The sequence below is a fragment of the Gopherus evgoodei genome, chromosome 9, assembly GCF_007399415.2.
Source record: "Gopherus evgoodei ecotype Sinaloan lineage chromosome 9, rGopEvg1_v1.p, whole genome shotgun sequence".
NCBI lineage: Eukaryota > Metazoa > Chordata > Testudines > Testudinidae > Gopherus > Gopherus evgoodei.
Window position 1 is genome coordinate 37090285 of NC_044330.1, and position 22897 is coordinate 37113181.

The 22897-nt window shown below is 42.4% G+C and overlaps 1 protein-coding gene across 1 annotated transcript in view; it reads left to right on the forward strand.

Moving 5' to 3' along the window:
- The first annotated feature begins 9407 nt into the window (after positions 1-9407).
- Positions 9408-22897, forward strand: part of DOCK10 (dedicator of cytokinesis 10) — a 237318-nt gene continuing 223828 nt past the window's right edge. The window contains exon 1 of the mRNA XM_030575220.1: positions 9408-9521. Coding sequence (XP_030431080.1) covers positions 9408-9521 — 114 coding nt within the window. The remainder of the gene's footprint in view (positions 9522-22897) is intronic.

Genomic DNA, 22897 nt, shown 5'->3' on the forward strand with positions numbered 1-22897 from the left:
GCAAAGGGCTAGGGACAGGAGATAGAAAGAAAATCTACAGGATTTGATTGAGCTTCTGTGGTGGGCCTTGACAAAAGGGTCAGATCCCAGGAGGCAGCCCAGTAGGTTAGTGTTCTGGAAAGGGAGTACCCAGAACAAAAAAGCTGAAGCCCTAGATGGGCAGAGGCTTACATGGTATTTGGTTCTGTTTGGGGTCTTTAATTAGTTCTGCTGAGGGAGGCTGGGAAGAAGTACAGGAACCCTACTCTAAAAGAAACAGGAATGAAGAGGAGCCCTGGAAGGTTGGAAAATGTTATATTGATGACTTGAGTTTTATGGGACATTTGGTATGGGAGCCTGAGACCCTGGAAGGGGTGGACTATTGTGTGACCTGGCCAGATGGTCAAGTCACTACACCAGACCAAAGGAGTCCTGAGGATGAGATGAGGCAGAAATGCCACAATGCTGAGGGGGCACTCTTGAACAGTTAGATGGCCATACTTTCGGTTTATATTCTCTTATTTACTTTTTGCAGTATTTTCAGCTCAGATGATGAAACCACATTAGTCAGTTTCACTTTCTAGTTATTATGAGCTCTCAGATTGCTACAAGGCTTGGGTTGCAAACACTACTGTGGAGTGTTTAATCCCCTCAAAAGTCTGTTTGCATTGTGAGGAGACCCCTGGGATACAACATGGAACTGTGGGCCCACTGTGCCCCCTTAACTCTCCAGCCTGGACTCTGTCTCACAATGCTTTACCAGTGACAAGCAGCAAATCTCTTTAGGCGCTGTTATCATTCAGCCACCAGCATGCAGAGACACACTCAGCTAAATTGTATGAATGCTCTTCAAGCCACTAATGAACTATACAGAGGGAGATACCAGCAAATCTCCTCAGACTTGCATCCAGAAATGTACCATTTTACACTGCTCAAGAACTTCTCTTGAACAATGCAAACTCATTAATTAGTTCGCTACTTCATCAAAGGATAGCGGACATGCACCAGCCTTTGTAATCTGAGCAGATATCCTAAGCAGTTTAGACAAACTCACTGGTAAGGAAAAAACATTAAAATAAATGTATTAACTACAGAAAGATAGATTTTAAGTGATCATAAGTGGTAGGCATATAGGACACAAATGGTTACAAAAGAAATAAAAGTAAAATCACAGTCTAAATTCCAAACTTTATCAGACTGAGCAAAAGTTAAATCAAACAGCTTTTCTGACCAACCCCCTGCCCCCTCCCGGATGTCACAGGCAGCTCACAGTTCTTAATACACAGGCTAGATTTCCTTCTCAGCCCAGGACCAGTCTCCTCAGTTCAATGTCTTTGTCTTCCCAGCATTCTTGTTGCCTTCAGAGTAGGTGGAAGAGGAGAGAAATGGTCTCTTGATGCCACTGTCCCTTATTTTATACTCTCAATTCATATCCCAGGGAAGATACTGGCCCAGGGATGTCCTGGTGGGCCTTGTTGAGTCACAGAATTAAGCAATCTTCATTGTATTGTGCCTGCGCAACTGTCTCTTACGGAATTGTAAATCTCTTGTATACAATTCCTCAGTTAGTCAACGGGTTTGACAGTCGCTTAACACTTGTTTGGGTGTGGGTCACCACCTTTGCTCTCACTGGAGAGCTAGCAATCGGCATCTCCCAAACTCACAACATATTTCAATAACAACCATATAGGAAAAATCTCATAATCTCATACACACTAAAGATACACATATTTGACAGAACAATGAGTTTCAGCAGATCATGACCTTGCATATGGTACCTTACAAGGCCTGGTTTATATGAAATATCACAACCATATACAAATGATGAATATAGGAGTTACAGGGTGGTTTTTGATGTACAATGTGTCATACATTGAAACTATTAAAATGTAATGGAAAAAAGCTAATGAATCTGGATTTGGATAGTCTAAATTATGAGTGATTTCAGGGAAATAAATTACTTTTAAACATTTTAATGCTAAGGCTATTAACACCTCTAAATCCCCATTGAATGAGGTCAGATCCCTACATGAGAAAAAAGCAGTGAATTGGGCAACTTTCAAGTAAAGATGGGAAAATCAGTAGTTTTGATAGGTTTGACAACCTAATATTTCAGAAGCAAAAATAAATTGACTTGATATTTATCTTTCCCTCTTTACCTTTGGGGAATGAGCACTGGGGGAAGTCTTTGATTCAGTTCTGAGAGAGTGGAAGTATTATTGTATTTTATCTATCATACAGCTATGGAGGAAAGCTGTCTTCATGTTAGGGTTGCTAATTTTGGTTGGACGTATTCCTGGAGGTTTCATCACATGGCATATTTTTTAATTAAAGATTAATCTTTGATTCCTGGAAACTCCAGAACAGTCATGGAGGGCTGACAACCCTACTTCATGCTATAGCTAAAAATAAATTTAATCTACATGATTTTACTATTTTAGGCATGAAACAATACAAAAGTGCTAGCTGACACTTTCAGGGAGCATACTCTTGTCTAGGGGGGAACTGTTTGGAAAAGAGACCTCAGAGGGAGCTATCTGGGAAGCCATGAGGCTGAAGAAACCATGTTATAAGCAGCCATAACAGAGCTGGAATTTAATTAACCCTGTGTCAAAGTGAGATCTTATAATGCAGAAGATCCAAACACAATGAAGCATAAAACAATGTATTTGCACATTAAAGGTTTTACTTATAATTAGAGATGGACTGAACCAAAACCCCAGGTCTAAACACTCCTTTGCTTTGAGGAAAAGATTCAAAATCCAAATGTGGGCTCCAAATAGAAAATACAAACCAAATCTTTCAAACGCTATTTATTGGGCAAAATACTACCAAGAATAATGTCAAATGGCATAATTTACAGCAGAAAGCACTACACACAGTAGTAAATGTTTGCAACCATTTTAAAATGGACCGTATCCTTGTAACTCCAAATTTAACCCCCCTCCTGCCCCGCTATCCAAATTTGAAGCCTGAACCTATCACTTCTACATAAACAAATGTTAATCTTCATGCTTACCTGAAGTACCTACTAAAGTAAAATACATTTTTTCAGCATGGAGAGTGAGTTAACATTAGCAAGAGCTAATGCATAGAACCTTTTTTCCCCAAATTTCTGCTTTCAGGAGGAAGCTGCTTAGTTTAAATTCTGTCTCTGGTAGGGTCACCATTCTGGTAATGTTTCCTGACTTCTTTTCAATGAACAGCTCCTTTCAATAGGTAACTGGAATAATGGTCTATTCTTCCTCTGAAGTATATGCATGCCTTCTGATTAAAATTACTCGGAGAGGACATTAGGGCCTATGCATGAACTGATATTGAAAAGAGAATAAATCTCATGGTGTCCATGATGCATACTGTTGTGACTGTCCAAGTAACATTTTCACATAAATCACCCACTAGCTATGGCCTGATTCTTTGCCTAGTGAAGTCAATTGAAAGATTCCCACTGACTTCAGTGGTCTTTGAATCAGCCCTAAATACTTAATTTGTGTTTTTTTTTTAAAAAAACCTTTGTAAATTATATTAATATCCCAGAAACACAATACCCAAGTTACAGAATATACCCTCGAGTGAAAATTAGAGATGCAGGCATAAATATACTGACACATGAAGAGAAGGGAGTTACCTTACAAGTGGAGAACCAGTGTTAACAAGGCCAATTCAGTCAGGATGGATGTGGTCCACTTACAATAACTGATGAGGTGTAAATACCAAGAGAGGGAAAATTGCTTTTGTAGTGAGCCAGCCACTCTCAATCCCTATTCAAGCCCAAGTTAATGGTGTTAAATTTGCAAATGAATTGTAGCTCTGCAGTTTCTCTTTGAAGTCTGTTTTGAAGTTTTTTTGTTGAAGGATGGCTACTTTTAAATCTGTTATTGAATGTCCAGGGAGATTGAAGTGGTGTTCTACTAGCTTTTGTATGTTACCATTCCTAATGTCTGATTTGTGTCCATTTATTCTTTTATGTAGAGACTGTCCAGTTTGCCCAGTGCTCATGGCAGAGGGGCATTGCTGGCACATATCACATTGGAAGATGTGCAGGTGAATGAGCCCCTGACAGTGTGGCTGATGTGGTTGGGTCCTCTGATGGTGTCTCTAAAGTGGATATAGGGATAGAGTAGGCAACAGGGTTTGTTACAGGGATTGGTTCCCGGGTTAGTGGTTCTGTGGTGTGATGTGTAGTTGCTGGTGAGTATTTGCTTCAGATTGGGGGGCTGTCTGTAAGCGAGGACTGGCCTGCCTCCCAGGGTCTGTGAGAGTGAGGAATTGTTTTCCAGGATAGGTTGTTGATCAGGTGCTGGTGAGATTTTAACTGGGGGCTGTACGTAATGGCCAGTGGTGTTGAGTTATTTTCTTTGTTGGGCCTGTCCTGTAGTAGGTGACTTCTGGGTACCCATTTCGCTCTGTTAATCTGTTTCCACATTTCCGCAGATGGGTATTGTAGTTTTAAGAATGCTTGATAAAGATCTTGTAGTGTTAGTCTCTGTCTGAGGGATTGGAGCAAATGTGGTTGTATCTTATGACTTGGCTGTAGACAATGGATCATGTAATGTGTCCTGGATGGAAGCTGGAGGCATGTAGGTAAGTATAGTGGTCAGTAAGTTTCCTGTATAGGGTAGTGTTTATGTGACCATCACTTACTTGCACTGTAGTGTCCACAAAGTGGATCTCTTGGGTAGACTGGTCCAGGCTGAGATTAATGGTGGGGTGGAAATTGTTGAAATCAAGGTGGAATTCTTCAAGGGCCTCCTTCCCATGGGTCCATATGATGAAGATGTCATAAATGTAGCGCAAGTAGAGGAGTGCTAGGGGACGAGAGTTGAGGAAGCATTGTTCTGAAGTCAGCCATAAAAATGTTGGCATACTGTGGCCACTCCTAATCCCTATTTAAGTCCAAATTAATGGTGTTAAATTTGCAAATGAATTGTAGCTCTGCAGTTTCTCTTTGACATCAGTTTTTGAAGTTACTGGCTAACATTTTCATTCCATGCATCTGAAGAAGTGGGGTTTTTATCCACGAAAGCATATGACCAAATAAATCTGTTAGTCTTTAAGATGCCACTGGACTCCTCATTGTTTTTGTGGATACAGACTAATGCAGCTTCCCCTCTGATACTTGTTACTTTTTAATGGCAGACAACATTTGGCTGAGTGTGATTCAAAATCTTAAATATTTATTTTAATCCCAGCTACTCTCTCTTTCATTTTGTTTATTATTCCCTTGTGTATTGGTGACTATTTTCTTAGTTTCTGACATCTTGAAAAAAAAATTTGGTAGTATACCTGGAACAGCTGGCTAACGATTCTCCAAAGTCTGCTAATAGTTTTATTTAGACAATTGCTGGTTGAAAAAATGTATGCTCTAAGCTTATTCATTTGACCACTGACTTACACATGTATAGTTATTCAGATAGAAATAGTGTGGATCATAGGCCAGTACTCCATAACCAGCGGCTGAACAGCATGTAGCCAATCTGAGACTGCTAACAACAAATATCTCCAATGGTCAGTGATGGGACACTAGACGGGTAGGACTCTGAGTTACGACTGAGAATTCTTTCTCTGGTGTCTGGCTGGTGGGTCTTGCCCACATGCTCAGGGTTTAACTGATCACCATATTTGAGGTTGGGAAGGAATTTGCCCCTGGGTCAGATTGGCAGAGACTCCAGGGGTTTTTTGCCTTCCTCTACCGCATGGGTCACAGGTCACTTGCACGTTTAAAGTAGTATAAATGGTGGATTCTCTGTAACTTTAAACCAAGTCTTTAAACCAAGATTTGAGGTCTTCAGTAACTCAGCCAGAGGTTAGGGGTCTATTACAGGAGTGGGTCGGTGGGGTTCTGTGGCCTGCAATATGCAGGAAGACAGACTAGATGCTCATGATGGTCCCTTCTTACCTTAAAGTCTAATGAGTCTCTGAGTAGCACTAATATCATGAAGCAGGAACAACACGTGCCAATTTTCGTTGGGGCTGGTGGGTGCTTGCGACCCCCCCACCCCGACTCTGCCCCCTCCCTGCCCTGGCCCCATCACTTCCCAAAGCATGCCACATTCCTCTTCCTCCCCCCTCCCTCCCAGCGCTTGCCACATGAAATAGCTGTTTTGCGGTGCAAGTGCTGGAAGCGGGGCAGAAGCAGGATGCGGTGGCACGCTCAGGGGAGGCGGCGGAGGTGAGCTGAAGTGGGTGGGGTGGGGCGGAGCGCTGCTGGTGGGTGAAGAGCACCCACCAATTTTTCCACATGGGTGCTCCAGCTCCAGAGCACCCACAGAGTTGGCACCTATGGCAGGAACTGCCCCTGGATTTTTATTTTGACAGTGCCTGCACCTGGACCACTCTGACAAGCCACCCACACCTGGATTCCCACCCCACCGCTGCACCTGGATCAGCACCTCAGAATCCCACTCCCCCAGCATCTGGACCCCCCTCACTAAGCCCCCACACCCAGATCACCCTGCCAAGCTCTATTCCCCCCACACCCATACCCCCATGCTGAACCCCAACCACCTTCACCTGAACCCCCTGCTGAGTCCCATTTCCTTGGCACCCAGAACCACCCCCCATCTGGATCCCGCAGTGAACTGCCAACACCCAAATTGCCCCACACAGAACCTTCTCAACCCTGGGTTCCCCCACACTAAGCTCCTCCAAACTTGGATCCTGCCTTGCTGAGCCTGCCTGCCCATGTGGAGGGGCAGGGCCCTGGGGCGTTTCTGGGGCAGGCCTGGTCCTTGTGCTGTGTCAGGGTTGGGTGCAATCTCACTGCTAAGTCTGTCCCCCGAGGCTGGGTTGGGAGAAGCAGGGAGCTGCATAGTGATCTCCCACCTCTGTGCAGCCAGTGGTCTGTGCTCTCCAATGCCATGCTGGAGCCTTCACATTTATTTGACAAATAAAATGTGCAGAATTTTAAAATATTTAAAAATTTTTCATTTTTTGGCACAGAATGCCCTCAGGAGTAGAGTATGCAGATAACTCCTGTACCTTTGAAGCTGTTCATCAGACCAAATTCTTCCCTCAAACATGTGCAACACTACTGGTGTAATTGGTGTTATATAGGTGTAAACTGGAGGATCTTCTCACATTATTTCAATGTTGTGTTATACTGATGATCAGTGATATGTGCATATGTGATAACTCCCACTCTTTTTTTTCTTTTCCAAACAATCCAAAGACACCCTAATGCAACAAAACTATAATATAATATGGATGGGAACTTAAGTGTTTAGTGATGAAATTCAAACATAGGGGTCACACAGTAAGTGTAACTTGGGCATGTTGCACCTCTTTATTAAGGCATTAAATAGCATTCTCAGTAATACAAAATAAAGTAATTCTGCTTGATGTAAGAACTTATAATTCTCTGTCTTAATTTTTGTCTGTTTAAATTCTTAACTGTAGCCTTGCATTAATATAGCTTCCCACAATGAATATATTGTAAAACAAAATCATTAACTGAGGGAAAGTATAACAAAATCCTCACTCAACCAACATGACATGAAACACACTGCAAGCTACTTTCCTTTGGTGGTTTTCAAAATCTTCCCATTAATTCTGAATTGAAAGATTAATTGCCAAGTAAGTGATAGGAAGTGTTGGCTAAATTATTTATTGTGGCTAGATGCTGGTAGCTCTGGAGTCTCATTGATCAGCTACCAAAAATATGAAGTTCAGAAGCTATAGATGCCATACAAGAATGGATAAGAAAAACTGACAAAAGTGCTTTCAGAGCTAGATGATGGCACTAACTTAAAACAAGGTATGCAAACCTTATTGTCTTCTTGGATCAGCTAATAGTAATTAGATACTTCTCACATATTATCTTGTTTCAGCACTAAGTTAGACCTCATCATTTTGTATGTATAGTTGGGATTAAGTTTTCCAATGTGCATTACTTTATATTTATCAATATTGAATTTCATCTGCCATTTTGTTGCCCACTCACCCGGTTTTGTGAGTTCCCTCTGTAATTCTTCACATACTGCTTTGGGCTTAACTATCTTAACTAGCGCCCATCCTCTCCTTTACTGACCAATCTGGTAGATGAGTATGACAGCTAAGGCCGTGCACAAATAATTATATCTCAGGAGCAACTAGTATATGTGTCACACTAAGACTCAGCACATGTGTAGTGCTATAAGTATTCAGACCAGATCACAGATATTAACTAATTGATGAGATATGTCAAATTTTCCATAAACTTGTGGCACAAACCTGCTACTTGAAAAGCACAGGAAGCTGGGACTGAGATCTTCATGTGCTGTTCCTGAAGGCAGAAGTTGAAAGGAAAATAGCCAGGCAATAAAAACCTGCCACCTATGTTTAAAATAGCAAACAGTTGGGAAATATTTTTTTTATGTTACTGGAAAAACTCTTTTAAGGCTGGGATTTTCAAAGGGGCTGAAGAAAGATAGTCCCCATAATCTAATTGAAATTCAGTAGAATTTGGGCACTTAAATCCCTTAATTACTGTTGAAAAGTCCAAAATGCTCTTGGCTGTCTTGTTGGATTCTAAAAACTTTGGTCTAATGGCTACCTCAGAAACTCTAGAGCAATGGTTTTTAACCTGTGGTCTCCAGACTCTTGTGGGGTCCATAGACTGTGTCTCAAGGGTCTTTAAAAAGTAACTATGGGAATAAAGTTTCAGATCCCAGAAAAGGCATTCTGGTTTTCTGATCAAGAGTAGGTGACTACCCCCCATCTACAGGTCAAAATCCAGAAGCATTGGCATTACCACGAAAGCCCACAGTTTAGTGCCCTGTCAAATGCCATGCTGAGCTTGTGGCACCATGTACAGTTGACTTTGGTTGTCAATTTTCAGTCTAAGACTTCTTATGATAGGGGGTCCATGGACCACAGGTGAATTTCCAAAGGGGTGCAGGCCTCCATTTGACATAGTTAGGGTCTGCAAATGGGGAAAAAAAAGGTTTCAACCACTGTGCTAGTACAACATAGGAAGCACTAAAAGTCCCATGGCCCTAGTTCACCCATAGGACTCTAGCAAAGCAGCTGCGCTGGAACCCAGTGCGGGGGCCTAGTGCAAAACATCTGAGCTGGTCCCCAGGGCGTGAGGCTGTGGTCAGACCAAGGGCCGGACCCTCCCCAGCCCTGCTGCTCCCCTCCTGCCCTGGCTGACTGGGGGCGCAGGGGAGCACGTTTGTCCCCCGCCTATGGAAAGCTGAACCCAACTTTTTCTGGCTCAGGCTCGCCGGCCACAGGTGCCCGGCCAGGCGAGCCCAGCTCCGGGGCCCGCTCAGCGGCCGCCGCTGCTCCGCGAGCCCAGCAGGCGCGTGCGGGGGGAACACGCCTTCGAGAGAGGGAGGAAAAAAAGCCCCGAGTTCCGCTTCCTGAAGGCGCCTTGGCCGGGGCTGCGCCCGACGGGCTGCAAGGAGCCGGCGCTGCGGGCACTCGGCGCGGGGCTCGCCAGGCACATGGCAGGGGAGCGGAGCCGCCGCTTCACCCGGAGCCGGCTGAGACCCGGCTTGGCGGCGGAGCTCCGCCAGAGCGCCGCCTTGGCAGCCGCAGTCCACCACCACCAGCTGCGTGTGAGTCCGGGCGTCTTCTCCGCGGAGTCGGGAACGTGCCGGGGACTGCGCTGAGCTGCGCGGGGGGGAGACCGAGCTGCCCGGCGACTCCGCCGGCTGAGCGCCCTGGACATGGAGCTGGGAGAGAGCGCCCCGCGGGGTGCGGAAGGGGCTAGATCTCTGTGCCCTGGCTCCCTGGTTTTCAAATTTTTTTTCCCCGGGACGCACTTGAAGAAAATTGTTGATGCCACCAACCCAAGGGAGCTGCGGATGAGGAGTTTGGGGTGTGGGAGGGGCTCAGGGTGGGGCAGATGGTTGGGATGTGGGGGTGAGGGCTGCAGGGTGGGGCCGGGAATGAGAGATTCAGGGTGTGGGAGGGGGCTCTGGGTTGGGGCAGAAGGTTGGGGTGTCGGAGGGGGTCAGGGCTCTGGGCTTGGGGTGCAGGCTCTGGGGTGGAGCTGGGGTGTAGAAGGGGCTCTGGGTTTAGGGGGGCTCTAGGGTTTGGGTGCAGAAGGGGCTCTGGGTTTGGGGGGCTCATGGCTGGAGCAGAGGGTTGGGGTGTGGGAGGGGCCCAGGGCTGGTGGTGCAGGCTCTGGGGTGGGGCCAGGGATGAGGGGTTTAGGGTGCAGGAAGGGGCTCCGGTATAGGGGGCTCATGGCTTGGGCAGGGGATTGGGGCATGGTGTTACTTTGGGTGGCTCCTGGTCAGCGGCGCGGCGGGGGTACTAAGGCAAGCTTCCTGCCTGTCCTGGCATTGTGGACTGCGCTGCGCACCAGAGATGGCCAGAAGCAGGTCCAGCTCCTAGGCGGAGGCATGCAAGTGGCTCCGTGCGGCTCTTGCCCTCAGGCACCGCTCCTCCAACTTCAGCGCTGGCCAATGGTAATACAAAACTGATGCTCGGGGCCCTATACTCCCTGCCCCCCATTCCTCTCGCCCCCCTGCCTTGGAGCTGGACCTCTTCTATATGGAGATTTCATCCATCTTTTATAATATATGTACCGTTATATGACATACAGATATTTTAATTGCATAGATCTGTGTCTAATCTAAAATGTATGTGATTTATGTACTTGTATAAACCATATATAGATCTCCAAGCAGTTCAGATGACTTTGTGGTATGGTTTATAGACCTAGGACTGTTTTGGTACTGAACAGTTTTAATGAATGAGATTTTAACAGTTTCAATGCACTTTACAAAATCACACTGCATATGCACCTTTTCACAAAAAATGAGATACTCTAAAAACTGCCTGGGGGGATTCTCCTTCCAAGTGAGTCACACATGGCAAGTTTGTAGGCCAGTATCCATGATTTAGGTGGGGAAGACAGTTTTTCAACCATTTTTATGTGTATGTTTGATCTTACAGTCCAGAAAACAAGGGCCCCAATCTTGTAAAGATTTAAGCACATGTTTATTTTACTCACTGTGAGTAATCCCGTTCATGTGGGCTATTCAGAGTCTGTAAAATTAAACAAGTATGCCTAAAGCCTTGTCTGCCCTATGGGGAGAGATCGATCTAAGTTACGCAATTTCAGCTACCTGAATAAGGTAGCTGAAATCGACGTACTTAGATCTATTTTACCATGAGGTCCACACTACACGAGGTCTACTGGAGATGCTTTCCTGTGACTCCTCTTGCACTTCTCATTCAGATGGAGGACAGGAGTCAACGAAAGATTGGTCTGTGGTCAATTTAGTAGGTTTCTCGTGCATTGAACCCCTGGCAAGTGTAGACAAGTCTTTGTGCGATCAGGGTAAAGGAATGGACAGACTGCAAGGTAAAAATACCTTTTGAAGTGTATAAAACATCCACGTATAACTTGCTCCATAGAGCATAAAGATATCTCTAATGAAGGCCACTTTAAAGGTGTTAGCCTGCATGTTTTTTAGCACCAATGTACAATAAATACATCAGGAAGTTTTTAAGTTAAACTTTTAATTTGTGTTTTTGAGAGTCAAGCTATATATTGTAACTTGAACCTCGACTGATTTTCATTTACTACACAAGGGCCCAAAGGTTAAGTATGGAAACCTCTTAGTATCCTACACTGGCGCTTTACAGCGCTGCAACTTTCTCGCTCAGGGGGGTGAAAAAGCACCCCCTTGAGCACAGCAAGTTACAGCGCTGTAAAGCACCAGTGTAAACAGTGCCCCAGCACTGTAAGCTAATCCCCACGGGGAGGTGGAGTACCTGCAGCGCTGGGAGAACTCTCTTCCAGTGCTGGTGCCGTGACCACACTTGCACTTCAAAGCGCTGCTGCGGGAGCACTTCTGCGGCAGTGCTGTACAGCAGCAAGTATAGCCATACCCTTTAGTATGGATTTAAAAACAATTCTGAGTAAGCAGTTCTTATTCTCATGTGATTTTAGGTACTCCACAGGATATTTTTAATATTTTCTTCGTGTTTTTTTTTTTAAATTGAAATGCTTGTAAATTCCTGGTTATTTCCACAGGAAATCCCCTGGGTGAAAAGGCCAAAGACACAACACTTACACAGAGACTCTTTCCCTGATGTTAATACATTCCTGAAAATCATAATTATAAGGCCTGATTCATCATTTCCCTGCATCTTACATAATAATTATGCTAGAGCAAAGGGGGTGTAAAATGCTTTGTAATGACCTGTTAGTATTTACATTCTCTTTGCACTGGTGTAAAGTGCAGGACAATAGAGAATGAGGTCCATGCTATCTAAGCAGGAAAGAACATAATTAGAATTGCTGAAGTGCACAGAGAACTATCAATCTACCTTTTAGAATGAGACAAGATAGGTTAGCAGCATTTTCAACATTAAGAACCCTCTTTGATTTATTTATTCATTTATATATTTTTAAATAATCCATTAAAGGGGATAAATGGCTCCCTCTTGGATGAATAGCCAGAGGATAATTTATGTGATTGATCAAATTCGTACAGGTAAATATTTCCCTTTCCATGTTCTGGGAGAAGATATCTGGCTCAAGTAGGGTAAAGAGTTTGACAGAACAAGGAAAATCAACAGCAATTGCCACTAAAAAGCTAGCATTTTTCATCGATTGCCATGCACTGATGGCTAAGTCACTGCAGTTTCCGCCTATACTTAGAATAGGAAATAACTGAAGTAGCTATGTCCCCACGGGCTGATGGGCAGTTTCTTGGTTTAATTGGCCCTGCACACCATTCCCGATGGACAGTACTGGAAATGGAGCTGACTACTAAGAGAACAGCTAGTTCAGTCTTCCTAGTTAACTAAAAGCCAAATACAATTCACCTTTTTCCCTACCTCATTGCTTTCTGAATTTGCAGTGCTTTCCCTAGTCATCCTCCATGATCTAGGGGAAATGATTCATAACCTCTGACACTGAGTCATAGTGAGGGGGGTTGCATAAGTGCTATGCTGTCTTCCGAAGACTGTTCCACTTATAAAACCATATTTTCAAGAACTAAAGGAGTCTCCATAGCCTGGGCAGACTGTTTTGCTGCAGCTGGCTCTGCATTGCCAAGAGCTGGGGACTAGAATTTGGACCATTTTGAAATGCCAAATCTCCATGCGTGCAGTTTTCATATATTTTGAACCTGCAAACTTTTAGACCTGAAGAACTTTATAGGTAGCCCAAAGCATGGTTACACATGTGCTAAAGAAATGTGGTCACTTCTTCAAGTAGAACATTGCTCAATAATAAGGTCTTAGCTTTTACATTTTTAGATATAATTTTAAAGGGAGTCAATTTAAAATCGGATATTGTGAGCAAACTAAGGCTATGTCTACACTACAACCTTAAGTCAACCTATGTTAGGTCGATTTACAGCCACCACATTAATTACTGTGATGGCTGATGTCCTCCTTCTATTGGTGGTGCGTGATCTCACCAGGAGCACTTCCATTGACTGAAGAGGGCCAGTGTGAGAAACTGATAGCCAGGGCTCTCAGCTCCATGCAGCTGCCCACTGGGAACCCAGCTGTCCCCCAGGGCTTCTCACTTTCCCATTCCCAGTCAGGAGCAGGGGGGCAGCGGCCCGGGGCTGCTTACCTCCAGCGGAAAGATCTGCACCTGGAGTCTGGTTGGGAGCCAGGACCCCAGACCCTCAGGTCTGGGAGGCCTTGCTGGGGAGCCAGGAGCTGGCTTTCTTATCAATTGCATGGCTCAGTATTTTAGAAATGCTCTCTATCCAAACAAAACACTACTGTGTTAATGCATGAGAACCAGAATCTGAAACTGAAGAAGCAGCTAAAATGAAATGGAGGAGTTTAGTTTAACTGAAGAAGGTGAATAAAATAGAAAACAGTAAACCTGATGCATAAATGGTAGCAAGCAAATTTAGATTTAAAAAATTCTTTCAGCTTTAGTAACATAACGTGTATTAGTGACCTAAGTAAGCAATAAAATAAAAATCCTATACTAAAGTTAACAATATCCCTTTAAAAGGTTATACTTGAACAGCAGTCAGGAACTTTTGCGCACAATTTCTGAGAGCCTTGTTCTGTTGGCTGGTGGAATATAATCTTGCTGGGATACATCAGAATTTATAGTTTGGTTTTTAAGACAAAATGCAAAGGGATCCTCCAAGATTTTTGTCTCTTACCAAATATGAAGGTTGCAGATGCCTGTTCAAATTGAGTTTTCAGTTAGACTTGTTAGTGGGGGCTCTTAGGGACATTCAGTTTTTGAGCTCCATTCACCATTAGCAGGAATAATGGTTCTAAAGATGTGCTGGGTGTTTTGAATGTGTACCTGTCTTTGGAAATATTAATGAAGTTACCATCTTTTACAGTGGTTTTGTAGGTGGAGGGGCGGGGTGGGGATAGGGGGATTGTCTTCACTAACTTTGCCTGTGAAAGCCAAATTACATATTTTTATTAGAAACCCAAGCCGAGATTCAAAGCTATTCCATTAAGGGTGAAATCCACTCTACTCACACAAAACCCGAGTAGCTGGGCTCTGTATGGGTCCAGCATGGGAGTAGGGAGGAGGAAGAGGTGTAATCCACCCTGATCACCTGAACTCAAGGCCCAGGTGGATGGCTACAAAACTATTCTCTGGAATGGTTATCGCAGCCTCTTTGCACCTGTTGGGCAGTGTTGGAAGCCACTGGATCTGTATAGACACAGATGCCATGGAACCTTCTCTGGCCAGCTCCCACCATGGTCTTCTATACAGGGATGGAGATTCTTTCTACAGTTCTCAAGGTGTGTGTAGGCATTGCTGCATTTCCCCTTCAGCCACAATGCAGGCACCAAGCATTGTGGAATATCTTCATTAATCTTCTGCACGATGGGTGAATATTAGTCTAGAAAAGAAAAGGAATACGTGATGTGTATTAGGCAAGAAATTATGGGAACTGTTTTTTGTTTCTTTTATCTCAGCCTCTTCAGCTGGAGTAAACATGCTTATCTGTCAACAAAGTTACCTTAATTTATTTAATGTGCAGTGTTAATCGTGGCTTCTGTTCTTGTTTACTGCAGTAACTTGCCCAGGCTGTGCCCTTATTTATCCCATGATGATGAGGCTCTTTTATTGTAAATCATTCTTATTAGGCATCACGATGGAGCACGGGCAGCTTGTTCACAATGTAGCAGCATCTTTAACTATTGCAGTCATGTTCCATTTGATCTTCCTTCCATACCATGACTACCTAAAATGTGACATATTGGGACAAAATCCCCACTTGTTGTGATCCCTTTATGACATTGATAGTGACAAGGAGCTGTAAATCTGGGAGTCCTGGCCACTGTGCAATAACATGGCTTTCTGCCATGGCATAAGGAATGTGCCAGGGGAAAGAGTGCGTGGCCAGAATCTACTGGTTCTTTTTGACTTGTGGGCTGCCCTGTGCAGGCTGTGGTCAGCAGAGTGTAGTTCAGGCGTCGGCAACCTCCGGCATGTGGCTCACCAGGGTAAGCACCCTGGCAGGCCAGGCCAGTTTGTTTACCTGCCGTGTTGGCAGGTTCATCCAATCGTGGCTCCCACTGGCCGTGGTTCGCCGCTCCAGGCCAATGGGGACTGTGGGAAGCCGCGGCCAGCACATCCCTCAGCCCGCGTTGCCTCCCATAGCCCCCATTGGCCTGGGATGGCGAACCGCGGCCAGCGGGAGCTGCAATCAGCCGAACATGCGGACGCAGCAGGTAAACAAACTGGCTCGGCCTCTAGGGTAAGCACCCTGGCTAGCTGTGTGCCAGAGGCTGCTGACCCCTGGTGTAGTTAGAGCAGCTCTAAAGCTGCTGTAACTGATGTGAGGGATTAGGTAGACCTCTGGCTGGCCAAGCATATCTGGAGATGTGGTAAAGTAAAGGTGGATTAAAGTAGTATGTAGCCTTTCTTGCTTTTGCACTGGTTCCTGTCTTCCCACTCACTCCTGTGCTCTTGTAGCATGGCTTATGACATTGGGTGCCTAAATGTTTTGCTGAACCTGGGCCTTATGAATAAGGTATGAGCCCTTGGAACAGATTCTCAGCTGGTGTAAATTGTCATAGCTCCACTGAAGACAATGAAGTTTACATCTGCTGAGGACCTTACCACTGTTCTCAATTCTTTACTTACCTCACATTTATTGTTTTCTTCCTAGGTGATCTACTTTACCTTTACTCAGGAACAGAGGCTGCTGTTCCTCCAGCCACTGTTTAAAAAAAAAATTAAAAAATGTTCATTTCCTTTTCATACACTGTCTTTTATCTGTCATTGAAAATAAAATGTCAAGGGCCATTTAAAACTCAGCACGGTATTGTGTTCATGTACTGCTGGCACAGGAAAGTGTCTCTGAGTAATCTGGGAAGAAGCGTGAATTTGTTTTTATTATTTGGAGTTATATTATGTATATCAGAGACTTCTCTAGTGCCCAAAAATGGTGAATGAGGAAGCAGAGATTAAAGGACAAGTGTATGTGCAACACTTCTTGGCATGTTTTAGAGAACATAATATTTCAACATTAACGTATTCTGCATTAGTTGCACAAGCATTTTTTCCAGAAACCTACTATGCTGTCTGAAAGCTCTGTAATATTACTCATACTGTTCCAATAATTGCAAAAATGCTTAATTATTTCTTTTATTTTAATTCTTTATAATTAAAAAAATGCAATTTACAAATCTGCTCAATGAAACAGTCAAGTTTAAACAATTTGCTTAAAATATTCCACACATTTCTTCTCAAAACAAAATTCCAAAAACTTTGCAAATTTTGTTACTTTGTCTTAAATATGTAAACTTGTTTTGTATTTGCTAGGCACAAGTTAACGTAATTGTCCTTGCAAGTTGGGTAATTGTTTACACAAATAGCAAGTTAATTTGTCTGTCGCTCAGTTTGTATGTGTAGTTATAGTAATACTTAGGTGGAAGCTCCTAATACAAGACATGACACACAATATTAGACATGACATACATCTGCAGATGGTATTGCTGGATTGCTAATGTATTAGCCAAATATCTTGTATCTTTGCGGCGCTCTTCCATTTTCCAAACAAAATCAGTGGCTGACAGTTTATCCAAGCAGGTTGGAGTGTTTGACATTTACCCTTCATTTTAATGAGCCTTAAGGGATTTCTCCTCTCATCTCTCTTACATTAGCTAAATGGGTAAATAGGAGTGTGGAATCGGGATCTTGTTCCACGTGCCATTTGTACTGGCAGAAATTCCTTTCCATTGTACTGTGTGCAGCCCAGTGCAGATGGTTATGGTATTTAGTGACCTCTCTGGCCTTTTGGTTCCGTTTCTTATAACACAATGTTAGGTTTCTCTCACACTGTGTTTATCCTGTGCCTGAATTCCACTTTAATGATTCTTTGGAATACTCATGCTTCAAATGTATATTCTGAGTAGTGGGTTTTTAATGAGCAATGCAAATTCCTTTAATGTGATGAGTTCACAGGTTGCTGGGGATTTTTAGTTTTAGGTCTAACTTTTAATTCTGAAGATAGTTACGGCTTCTAAATATGGTGATTTGCTCAATACACCCATGCTACATCCTTCTTTCTCCTTTCGTTCTCTTGCAATGTGTGAAAACAAAGCTGTGCACATTTATCATTTGTAGAAAAAATGATCAGTTTTCAGATGACAGTATCAGCAAGAACACATAACCCGCTAGTATTCAAACTACTAATCAAAACATTGAGCTTGGGTAGTACAAATACCCCTAGGTCAAATCCTGACGTCCTTATTCAGTGTTTACTTGGTCCATACTCGGGTAATGCCCATTGACTTCAGAATCATTACAAATACCATGCTTACATGAATGGAATTTGTATTGTGAATTTATGATATTTGGAAGGTACAATGTTGACTTGAACACTTTTGGGTACATAGGTTATTCTAGAGATTAGCTGTGAATGGGCTTTTCACTTTTGAGAATGTTCTAATGTCCTCTTCATATCCATTATGTATTGAAATCAGTAAGACATAATTTGAGATAGTATTAGTGCTATGCTTCCAATATGTGAAATGTATGGTAATCTATTGCTCTGTGTATATAGAATGCACTTTGTAACTTAGAGCAGATACTACATGTTAGCCTTTACATTTTAAAAATAGTCTAACGATTGATTTATTTTAAAGGCAATTCATGTGCAAAGGTGTTATGCTTGTGGTATAAACTCAGAAACAAGCAAAGGTGAGAACTAAACATACACTGAGTAAAATATTGATGCTGTTGAAATCAATAGGCATTTTGTCACTAATTTCAATGTGGGCAGGATTTCACGTATTGTGGTCTCTTGTACTTAGGCAAAATAGAGCACTACCTGAAGCCTGAATCATGTGAAGCGATCTGCTGTCTGTTTCTTTATACCTTTACCGCTGAGGCCATTGTTTGAGTAAAACACCACTGACATCTGTCCTCAGCCTGCCCAGTATAGCCCACAGAAGTCTGAACCACCAGGTCCTATGGCTGCGAGGTCAGGTTCCCCAAAGCCAGCGCTGCCATGTCCGCTGCTGTCAGGTCCTGTTCAGTGAAGTCTCTATTAGATCAGCTGCTGCTGGGCCCTGATCCGCAAAACAGCCATGTTCCATTTGATCTGTTGCTAGGTTCAGCTCCACAAAGGCTCTGAAATGTCTGAATAGAAAACCCAGAGCAAAGCAAGATCCCCAGAGTCCCTGTTTTCTGTCGTAGACTTTGGGCTCACTACACAATCTGAGTCTCATTACCTGTCTGCTCAGTGTGACCCACTTTTCCCAGGCTATACCTTTCAGAATCTTCCCACCTTTCATAAATTCACTGGCATGAAACATTTAATATCACTTCCAAAACAGAACAGAAATGCCAGTCAATGCCATGTACAACACTATTCAGAAATGCACTGGGGCAAAATGACAATTAATATCCGTGAATCCTGCCAGAGCTAGCTTTCTCTCTTTCCTCTATAGGGGGAACAGAATGTTTCCTTTCCCTTTAAACCTTCTAAGTCTAACATGTTCCATTCATTTTTTTTCTCCTTATCGATATGTATTTACAAACTTAACAGTAGTCTAAATACTTTTTTTTGGAGGGGGGTTTGTTAATTGGTATCTTTGATGCGTAATCTTTTCTAAGTAATGGATACTTGAAAGGGCTCCATGCCGATTATTATTAAACATTTACATATCGTACATGGTGCTTTACAATACAAAGTAAGACCATTCCCTTGTAGTGCTGTAGGCAATGCTAAGTAGCCCAACTTGCACTCCCCAGGACTTGCATGGGGTAAGGGGTTTCCAGTGCTCATTCACATATATGCAACACCAGCCAAAATCAGGCTTTAACTGGTATGCTGTTTTGGAACAAAATGCTAAAGCCCTTAGAAACTGTGATATGTGTTTTTGTTTTAAAAGCTTAAGCAAGCACATAAAATTAGTAAACATGTATTCATTTTACACACACACACACACACACACACGCAGCATTCCAGCATCTTAGCCACCATCACTGGGATTTTCAGAAGAGGCTAATTCAATTGGAGTGGGGTGCCAAACTCCTTTAGGATTCTTTCAGTATCTCAAACAGCACTATTTGTTCATGCAAGCTAATAACAAAAGGGGGGTAAAAATCTTGTTTAAGGAAATGACTTTACTATTATCATTTAAAATAGCAAAAATAACTTTTACATTCTCTACATAATATTGTTATATCTCCATATTTTAGTGATGTGTGTGGGTGTATATAAAAATAACACCAAAATGTAGCAAGATATATCGGCATAGAACCATTTCTTTGCTCTATGTGTGGAATACACATAATTCCCTCCAAATTCTGAATTCCATATTATATATAAGTAGTAAAAAGCTTTTCTATCACTTGAGTCTGAAATTGGCTTGTTTGCCTTTCTCATCTTTGAGGGTAATGTCGACTGACTTAAAGCAAACATGATTCTAGGTTGCTTTGACATGTTGACCTAAATTAAATGATGTAGATATAATGAAATTTAATGAATGCAACTGAGTTAGATACAATAGGGGGTAAAGCTTCCTTTCTAAATGTAATCATTTATCAAAAAGAATAAAATAGAAATGTCTATTTCTGAAACAGGAATGACTAAATATGTTTATCACTGAAACTTTTTTTTCTTGCTCTATTGTTCTTGGTTTCGGTTAATATAGTAGATGTTGATTCTTTGAATATCTCATTGTTTGAACATGTCATTGCCTGCTATGTGGAAATTGTTTTCTGGTAGGGGTACCTGATCTTGTTCCCACTTACACTTGTTATAAACTGATGTATCTCCTCTGACTTAAATATATTAACTCCTAAGTTACAGTAAGATAAGTAAGAATATAGTTGGGCTCACCAGTGTTTTATAAAGCATGCATATTCATTTCCTAAACATATCTGAAAATATAGCCAATATGATGTGGTTAAACAAGAGGATAGTCAGAGATAAGACTGTTGGTCTTGTCTGAAAGCTAGCAGGAACATTTATGTTAAATATATCTGTATTTAATGTAAGTTCACCAGTGATCTTTTTGGTCTGAACTTGAGTTTACTTTTACAGACTCAAGTAAAAACTGTGTTGAATTGTGGATCCCCTTTTGAGGTCTAGGTTTTGTCAATCTCTGGAACAGTTTTGAAGGTTCACAATACTAAATTGACTTCACGAACCCCCTTCTCCCCCCATTATTTAAAATAAGTAATTACCCTCCCATTTTTGAATGATTCAATTAAAAATCAAACAAGTTTTCTGTCTGAAGGAAAATCTGTGTTTTGTAGTAGAATTAGAAGAATTCCCCAAAGCTAGTGGATGGTACAAGCAGGTTTCCCAAATAGATTTCTATAGACTGTATTGTATTTACCTTTTTCATTTTATGGCGTTTTTCCCCCTCCATTTTTAACGTTCTCTCCATGGGCAGAGGGACCATGTAGACGAGCCTTTACAAAGCCTCTGCGTAACTCAAGTCCTCAAAGCGGAGCTAAAGGTGAATTTGAGTGGTCCACAGGCCGTGTTCTGGCTCTCTCTTGGGGTGAATATTATTGTACTCTCTGCTCCATTTCTCACTCTGTTTTTCCATTGTTTTTTCTCTGTGCTCCGTTTTACACAGTCTGTCTCCTTAGTAGAATTGTACCCAGTTCAAGTTTGAGTTCAAGACAAATCCACTGTGTTCAAGAGCATTTTATAATGGTCTAAACCAGTTTATCACCTCTCTTTTAACCCAGACATATTCCTTTCAGCCCTTACTATGGGCCAGATGCTTAGTTTTCTCTGAGAGGTACTGAGTGTCCTCAGTTCCCAGGGATGTCAGTAGCAACTGAGGATGTTCAACCCCTCTCATGGTCAATGTCTGTGGTGTTATCATTGGTTGCCAAGTATTTTGAGTGGGTTTTTATGCTGATGGTGCATTTAAATGTGCTGTGAAATAAATTATATCACAGTGCATCAACTCTTTACCATGATGAGTGAATGTGTCCTTTCATCTGACTAAATGGAAAAAATAGGCAGCAGCTTTAGAGTTAGCAGAGAGCTGTCCAACGAGAGTGGAGTATGTTGTCTCTTTACTATCGTCAATTAATATTTTATTTTGCATTAGAGTAAATTGATGCATTTTACAATATTTTCATGTGCCTTGGTGTTTTGGGGCTTTGGAGCAACACATACATGGATGAATTGTTTTTTGATGCAAACTTGGTGAACAGCACTTTTTCCACATACAAGAAGTTCATGCAAAATACCCTTAGGATGCTAGATAGGAACATTTTAAATCTCTTATGTGTTCAGGTATGCTTTTTTCCTTTTGAGGAAATACTCTGTTCCCCATTAAGGGCCTAGTCCTGTCATGTGCTGAATGCCCTAACCTCCAACCTTGCAGGATCTAAGCCGTAAGTTCCATAGGAATCTCTTTCACTGAAGAACTTTGTATTTCAGTTCTCCTACATCTGTTTTGCAATATCTTTATTTCTCTTTTGTCAGATTTTGTAAGAATGCCTCTTTCAGATTTTGTAGGTTATAAAGTAACTGGTGGTGTTTGCACCAGTCATTCTCTCTTATGATGTTTGAAACTTTTATTCATTTTTGTGGGCCAAATCCTGGCTCCACTGAGGTCAATTATCAGAGAGATAGCCATGTTAGTCTGGATCTGTAAAAGCAGCAGAGTCCTGTGACACCATATAGACTAACAGACGTATTGGAGTATGAGTTTTCGTGGATGCATCTAACGAAGCGGGTATTCACCCATGAAAGCTCATGCTCCAATACACGTCTGTTAGTCTGTAAGGTGCCACAAAGACTCTTTTTTTGCTTTTGAGGTCAATGAAAGTTTTCTCATTTGGCTTCTTTGGGACCAGGATTTTTAGCTATTTAATTGAAAGACCCTTTGTGTGTCCCTGATGCATCCTATGAGAGTAAATAGGACCACCAACAACAGAGACATAGAGGCAGGAACTTCTAGGGCAGCAAATTTTAGTAGCACTAGAATGAGCACTAGTGTAAATGATAGATTCTCTATAACTTGAAGTCTTTAAATCATGATCTGAGGACTTCAGTAACTCAGCTAGAGGTTAGGGGTCGGTTACAGGAGTGGGTGGGTGGGTGAGGTTCTGTGGCCTGACTAGATGATCATGATGGTCACTTCTGACCTTAAAGTCTATGAGCACAGTATGCTAGGGCAGTTTTGCTACCCTGTATTGGGAAATCAAAGAGTTTCTGGTTTGCATTTAGTAATATTTATTCAGCATTTTGTACCTGCAATGTTTCGTTTCTGTTCTGAGCACCACCTTAGTGACAAATTGGAGAAAATTCAGAGGACAGCAATAAAAATGATCATCAAGAATTGGAAGGACTGACTCGTGAAGAAGGATTAAAAAGAGCTAATATGGATGGTGTGGCTTATAGGTATGGGATGACTAAGATGGAAGGTAAAACTGCTTTTGCCTTTCTCAAGTGAGAAGTCCCATTAAAGTCAGTGGAAGTACTTGTGTGAGTAAGGCAATCACAATTTTGTCCTGTAAGACATAATAGTATAT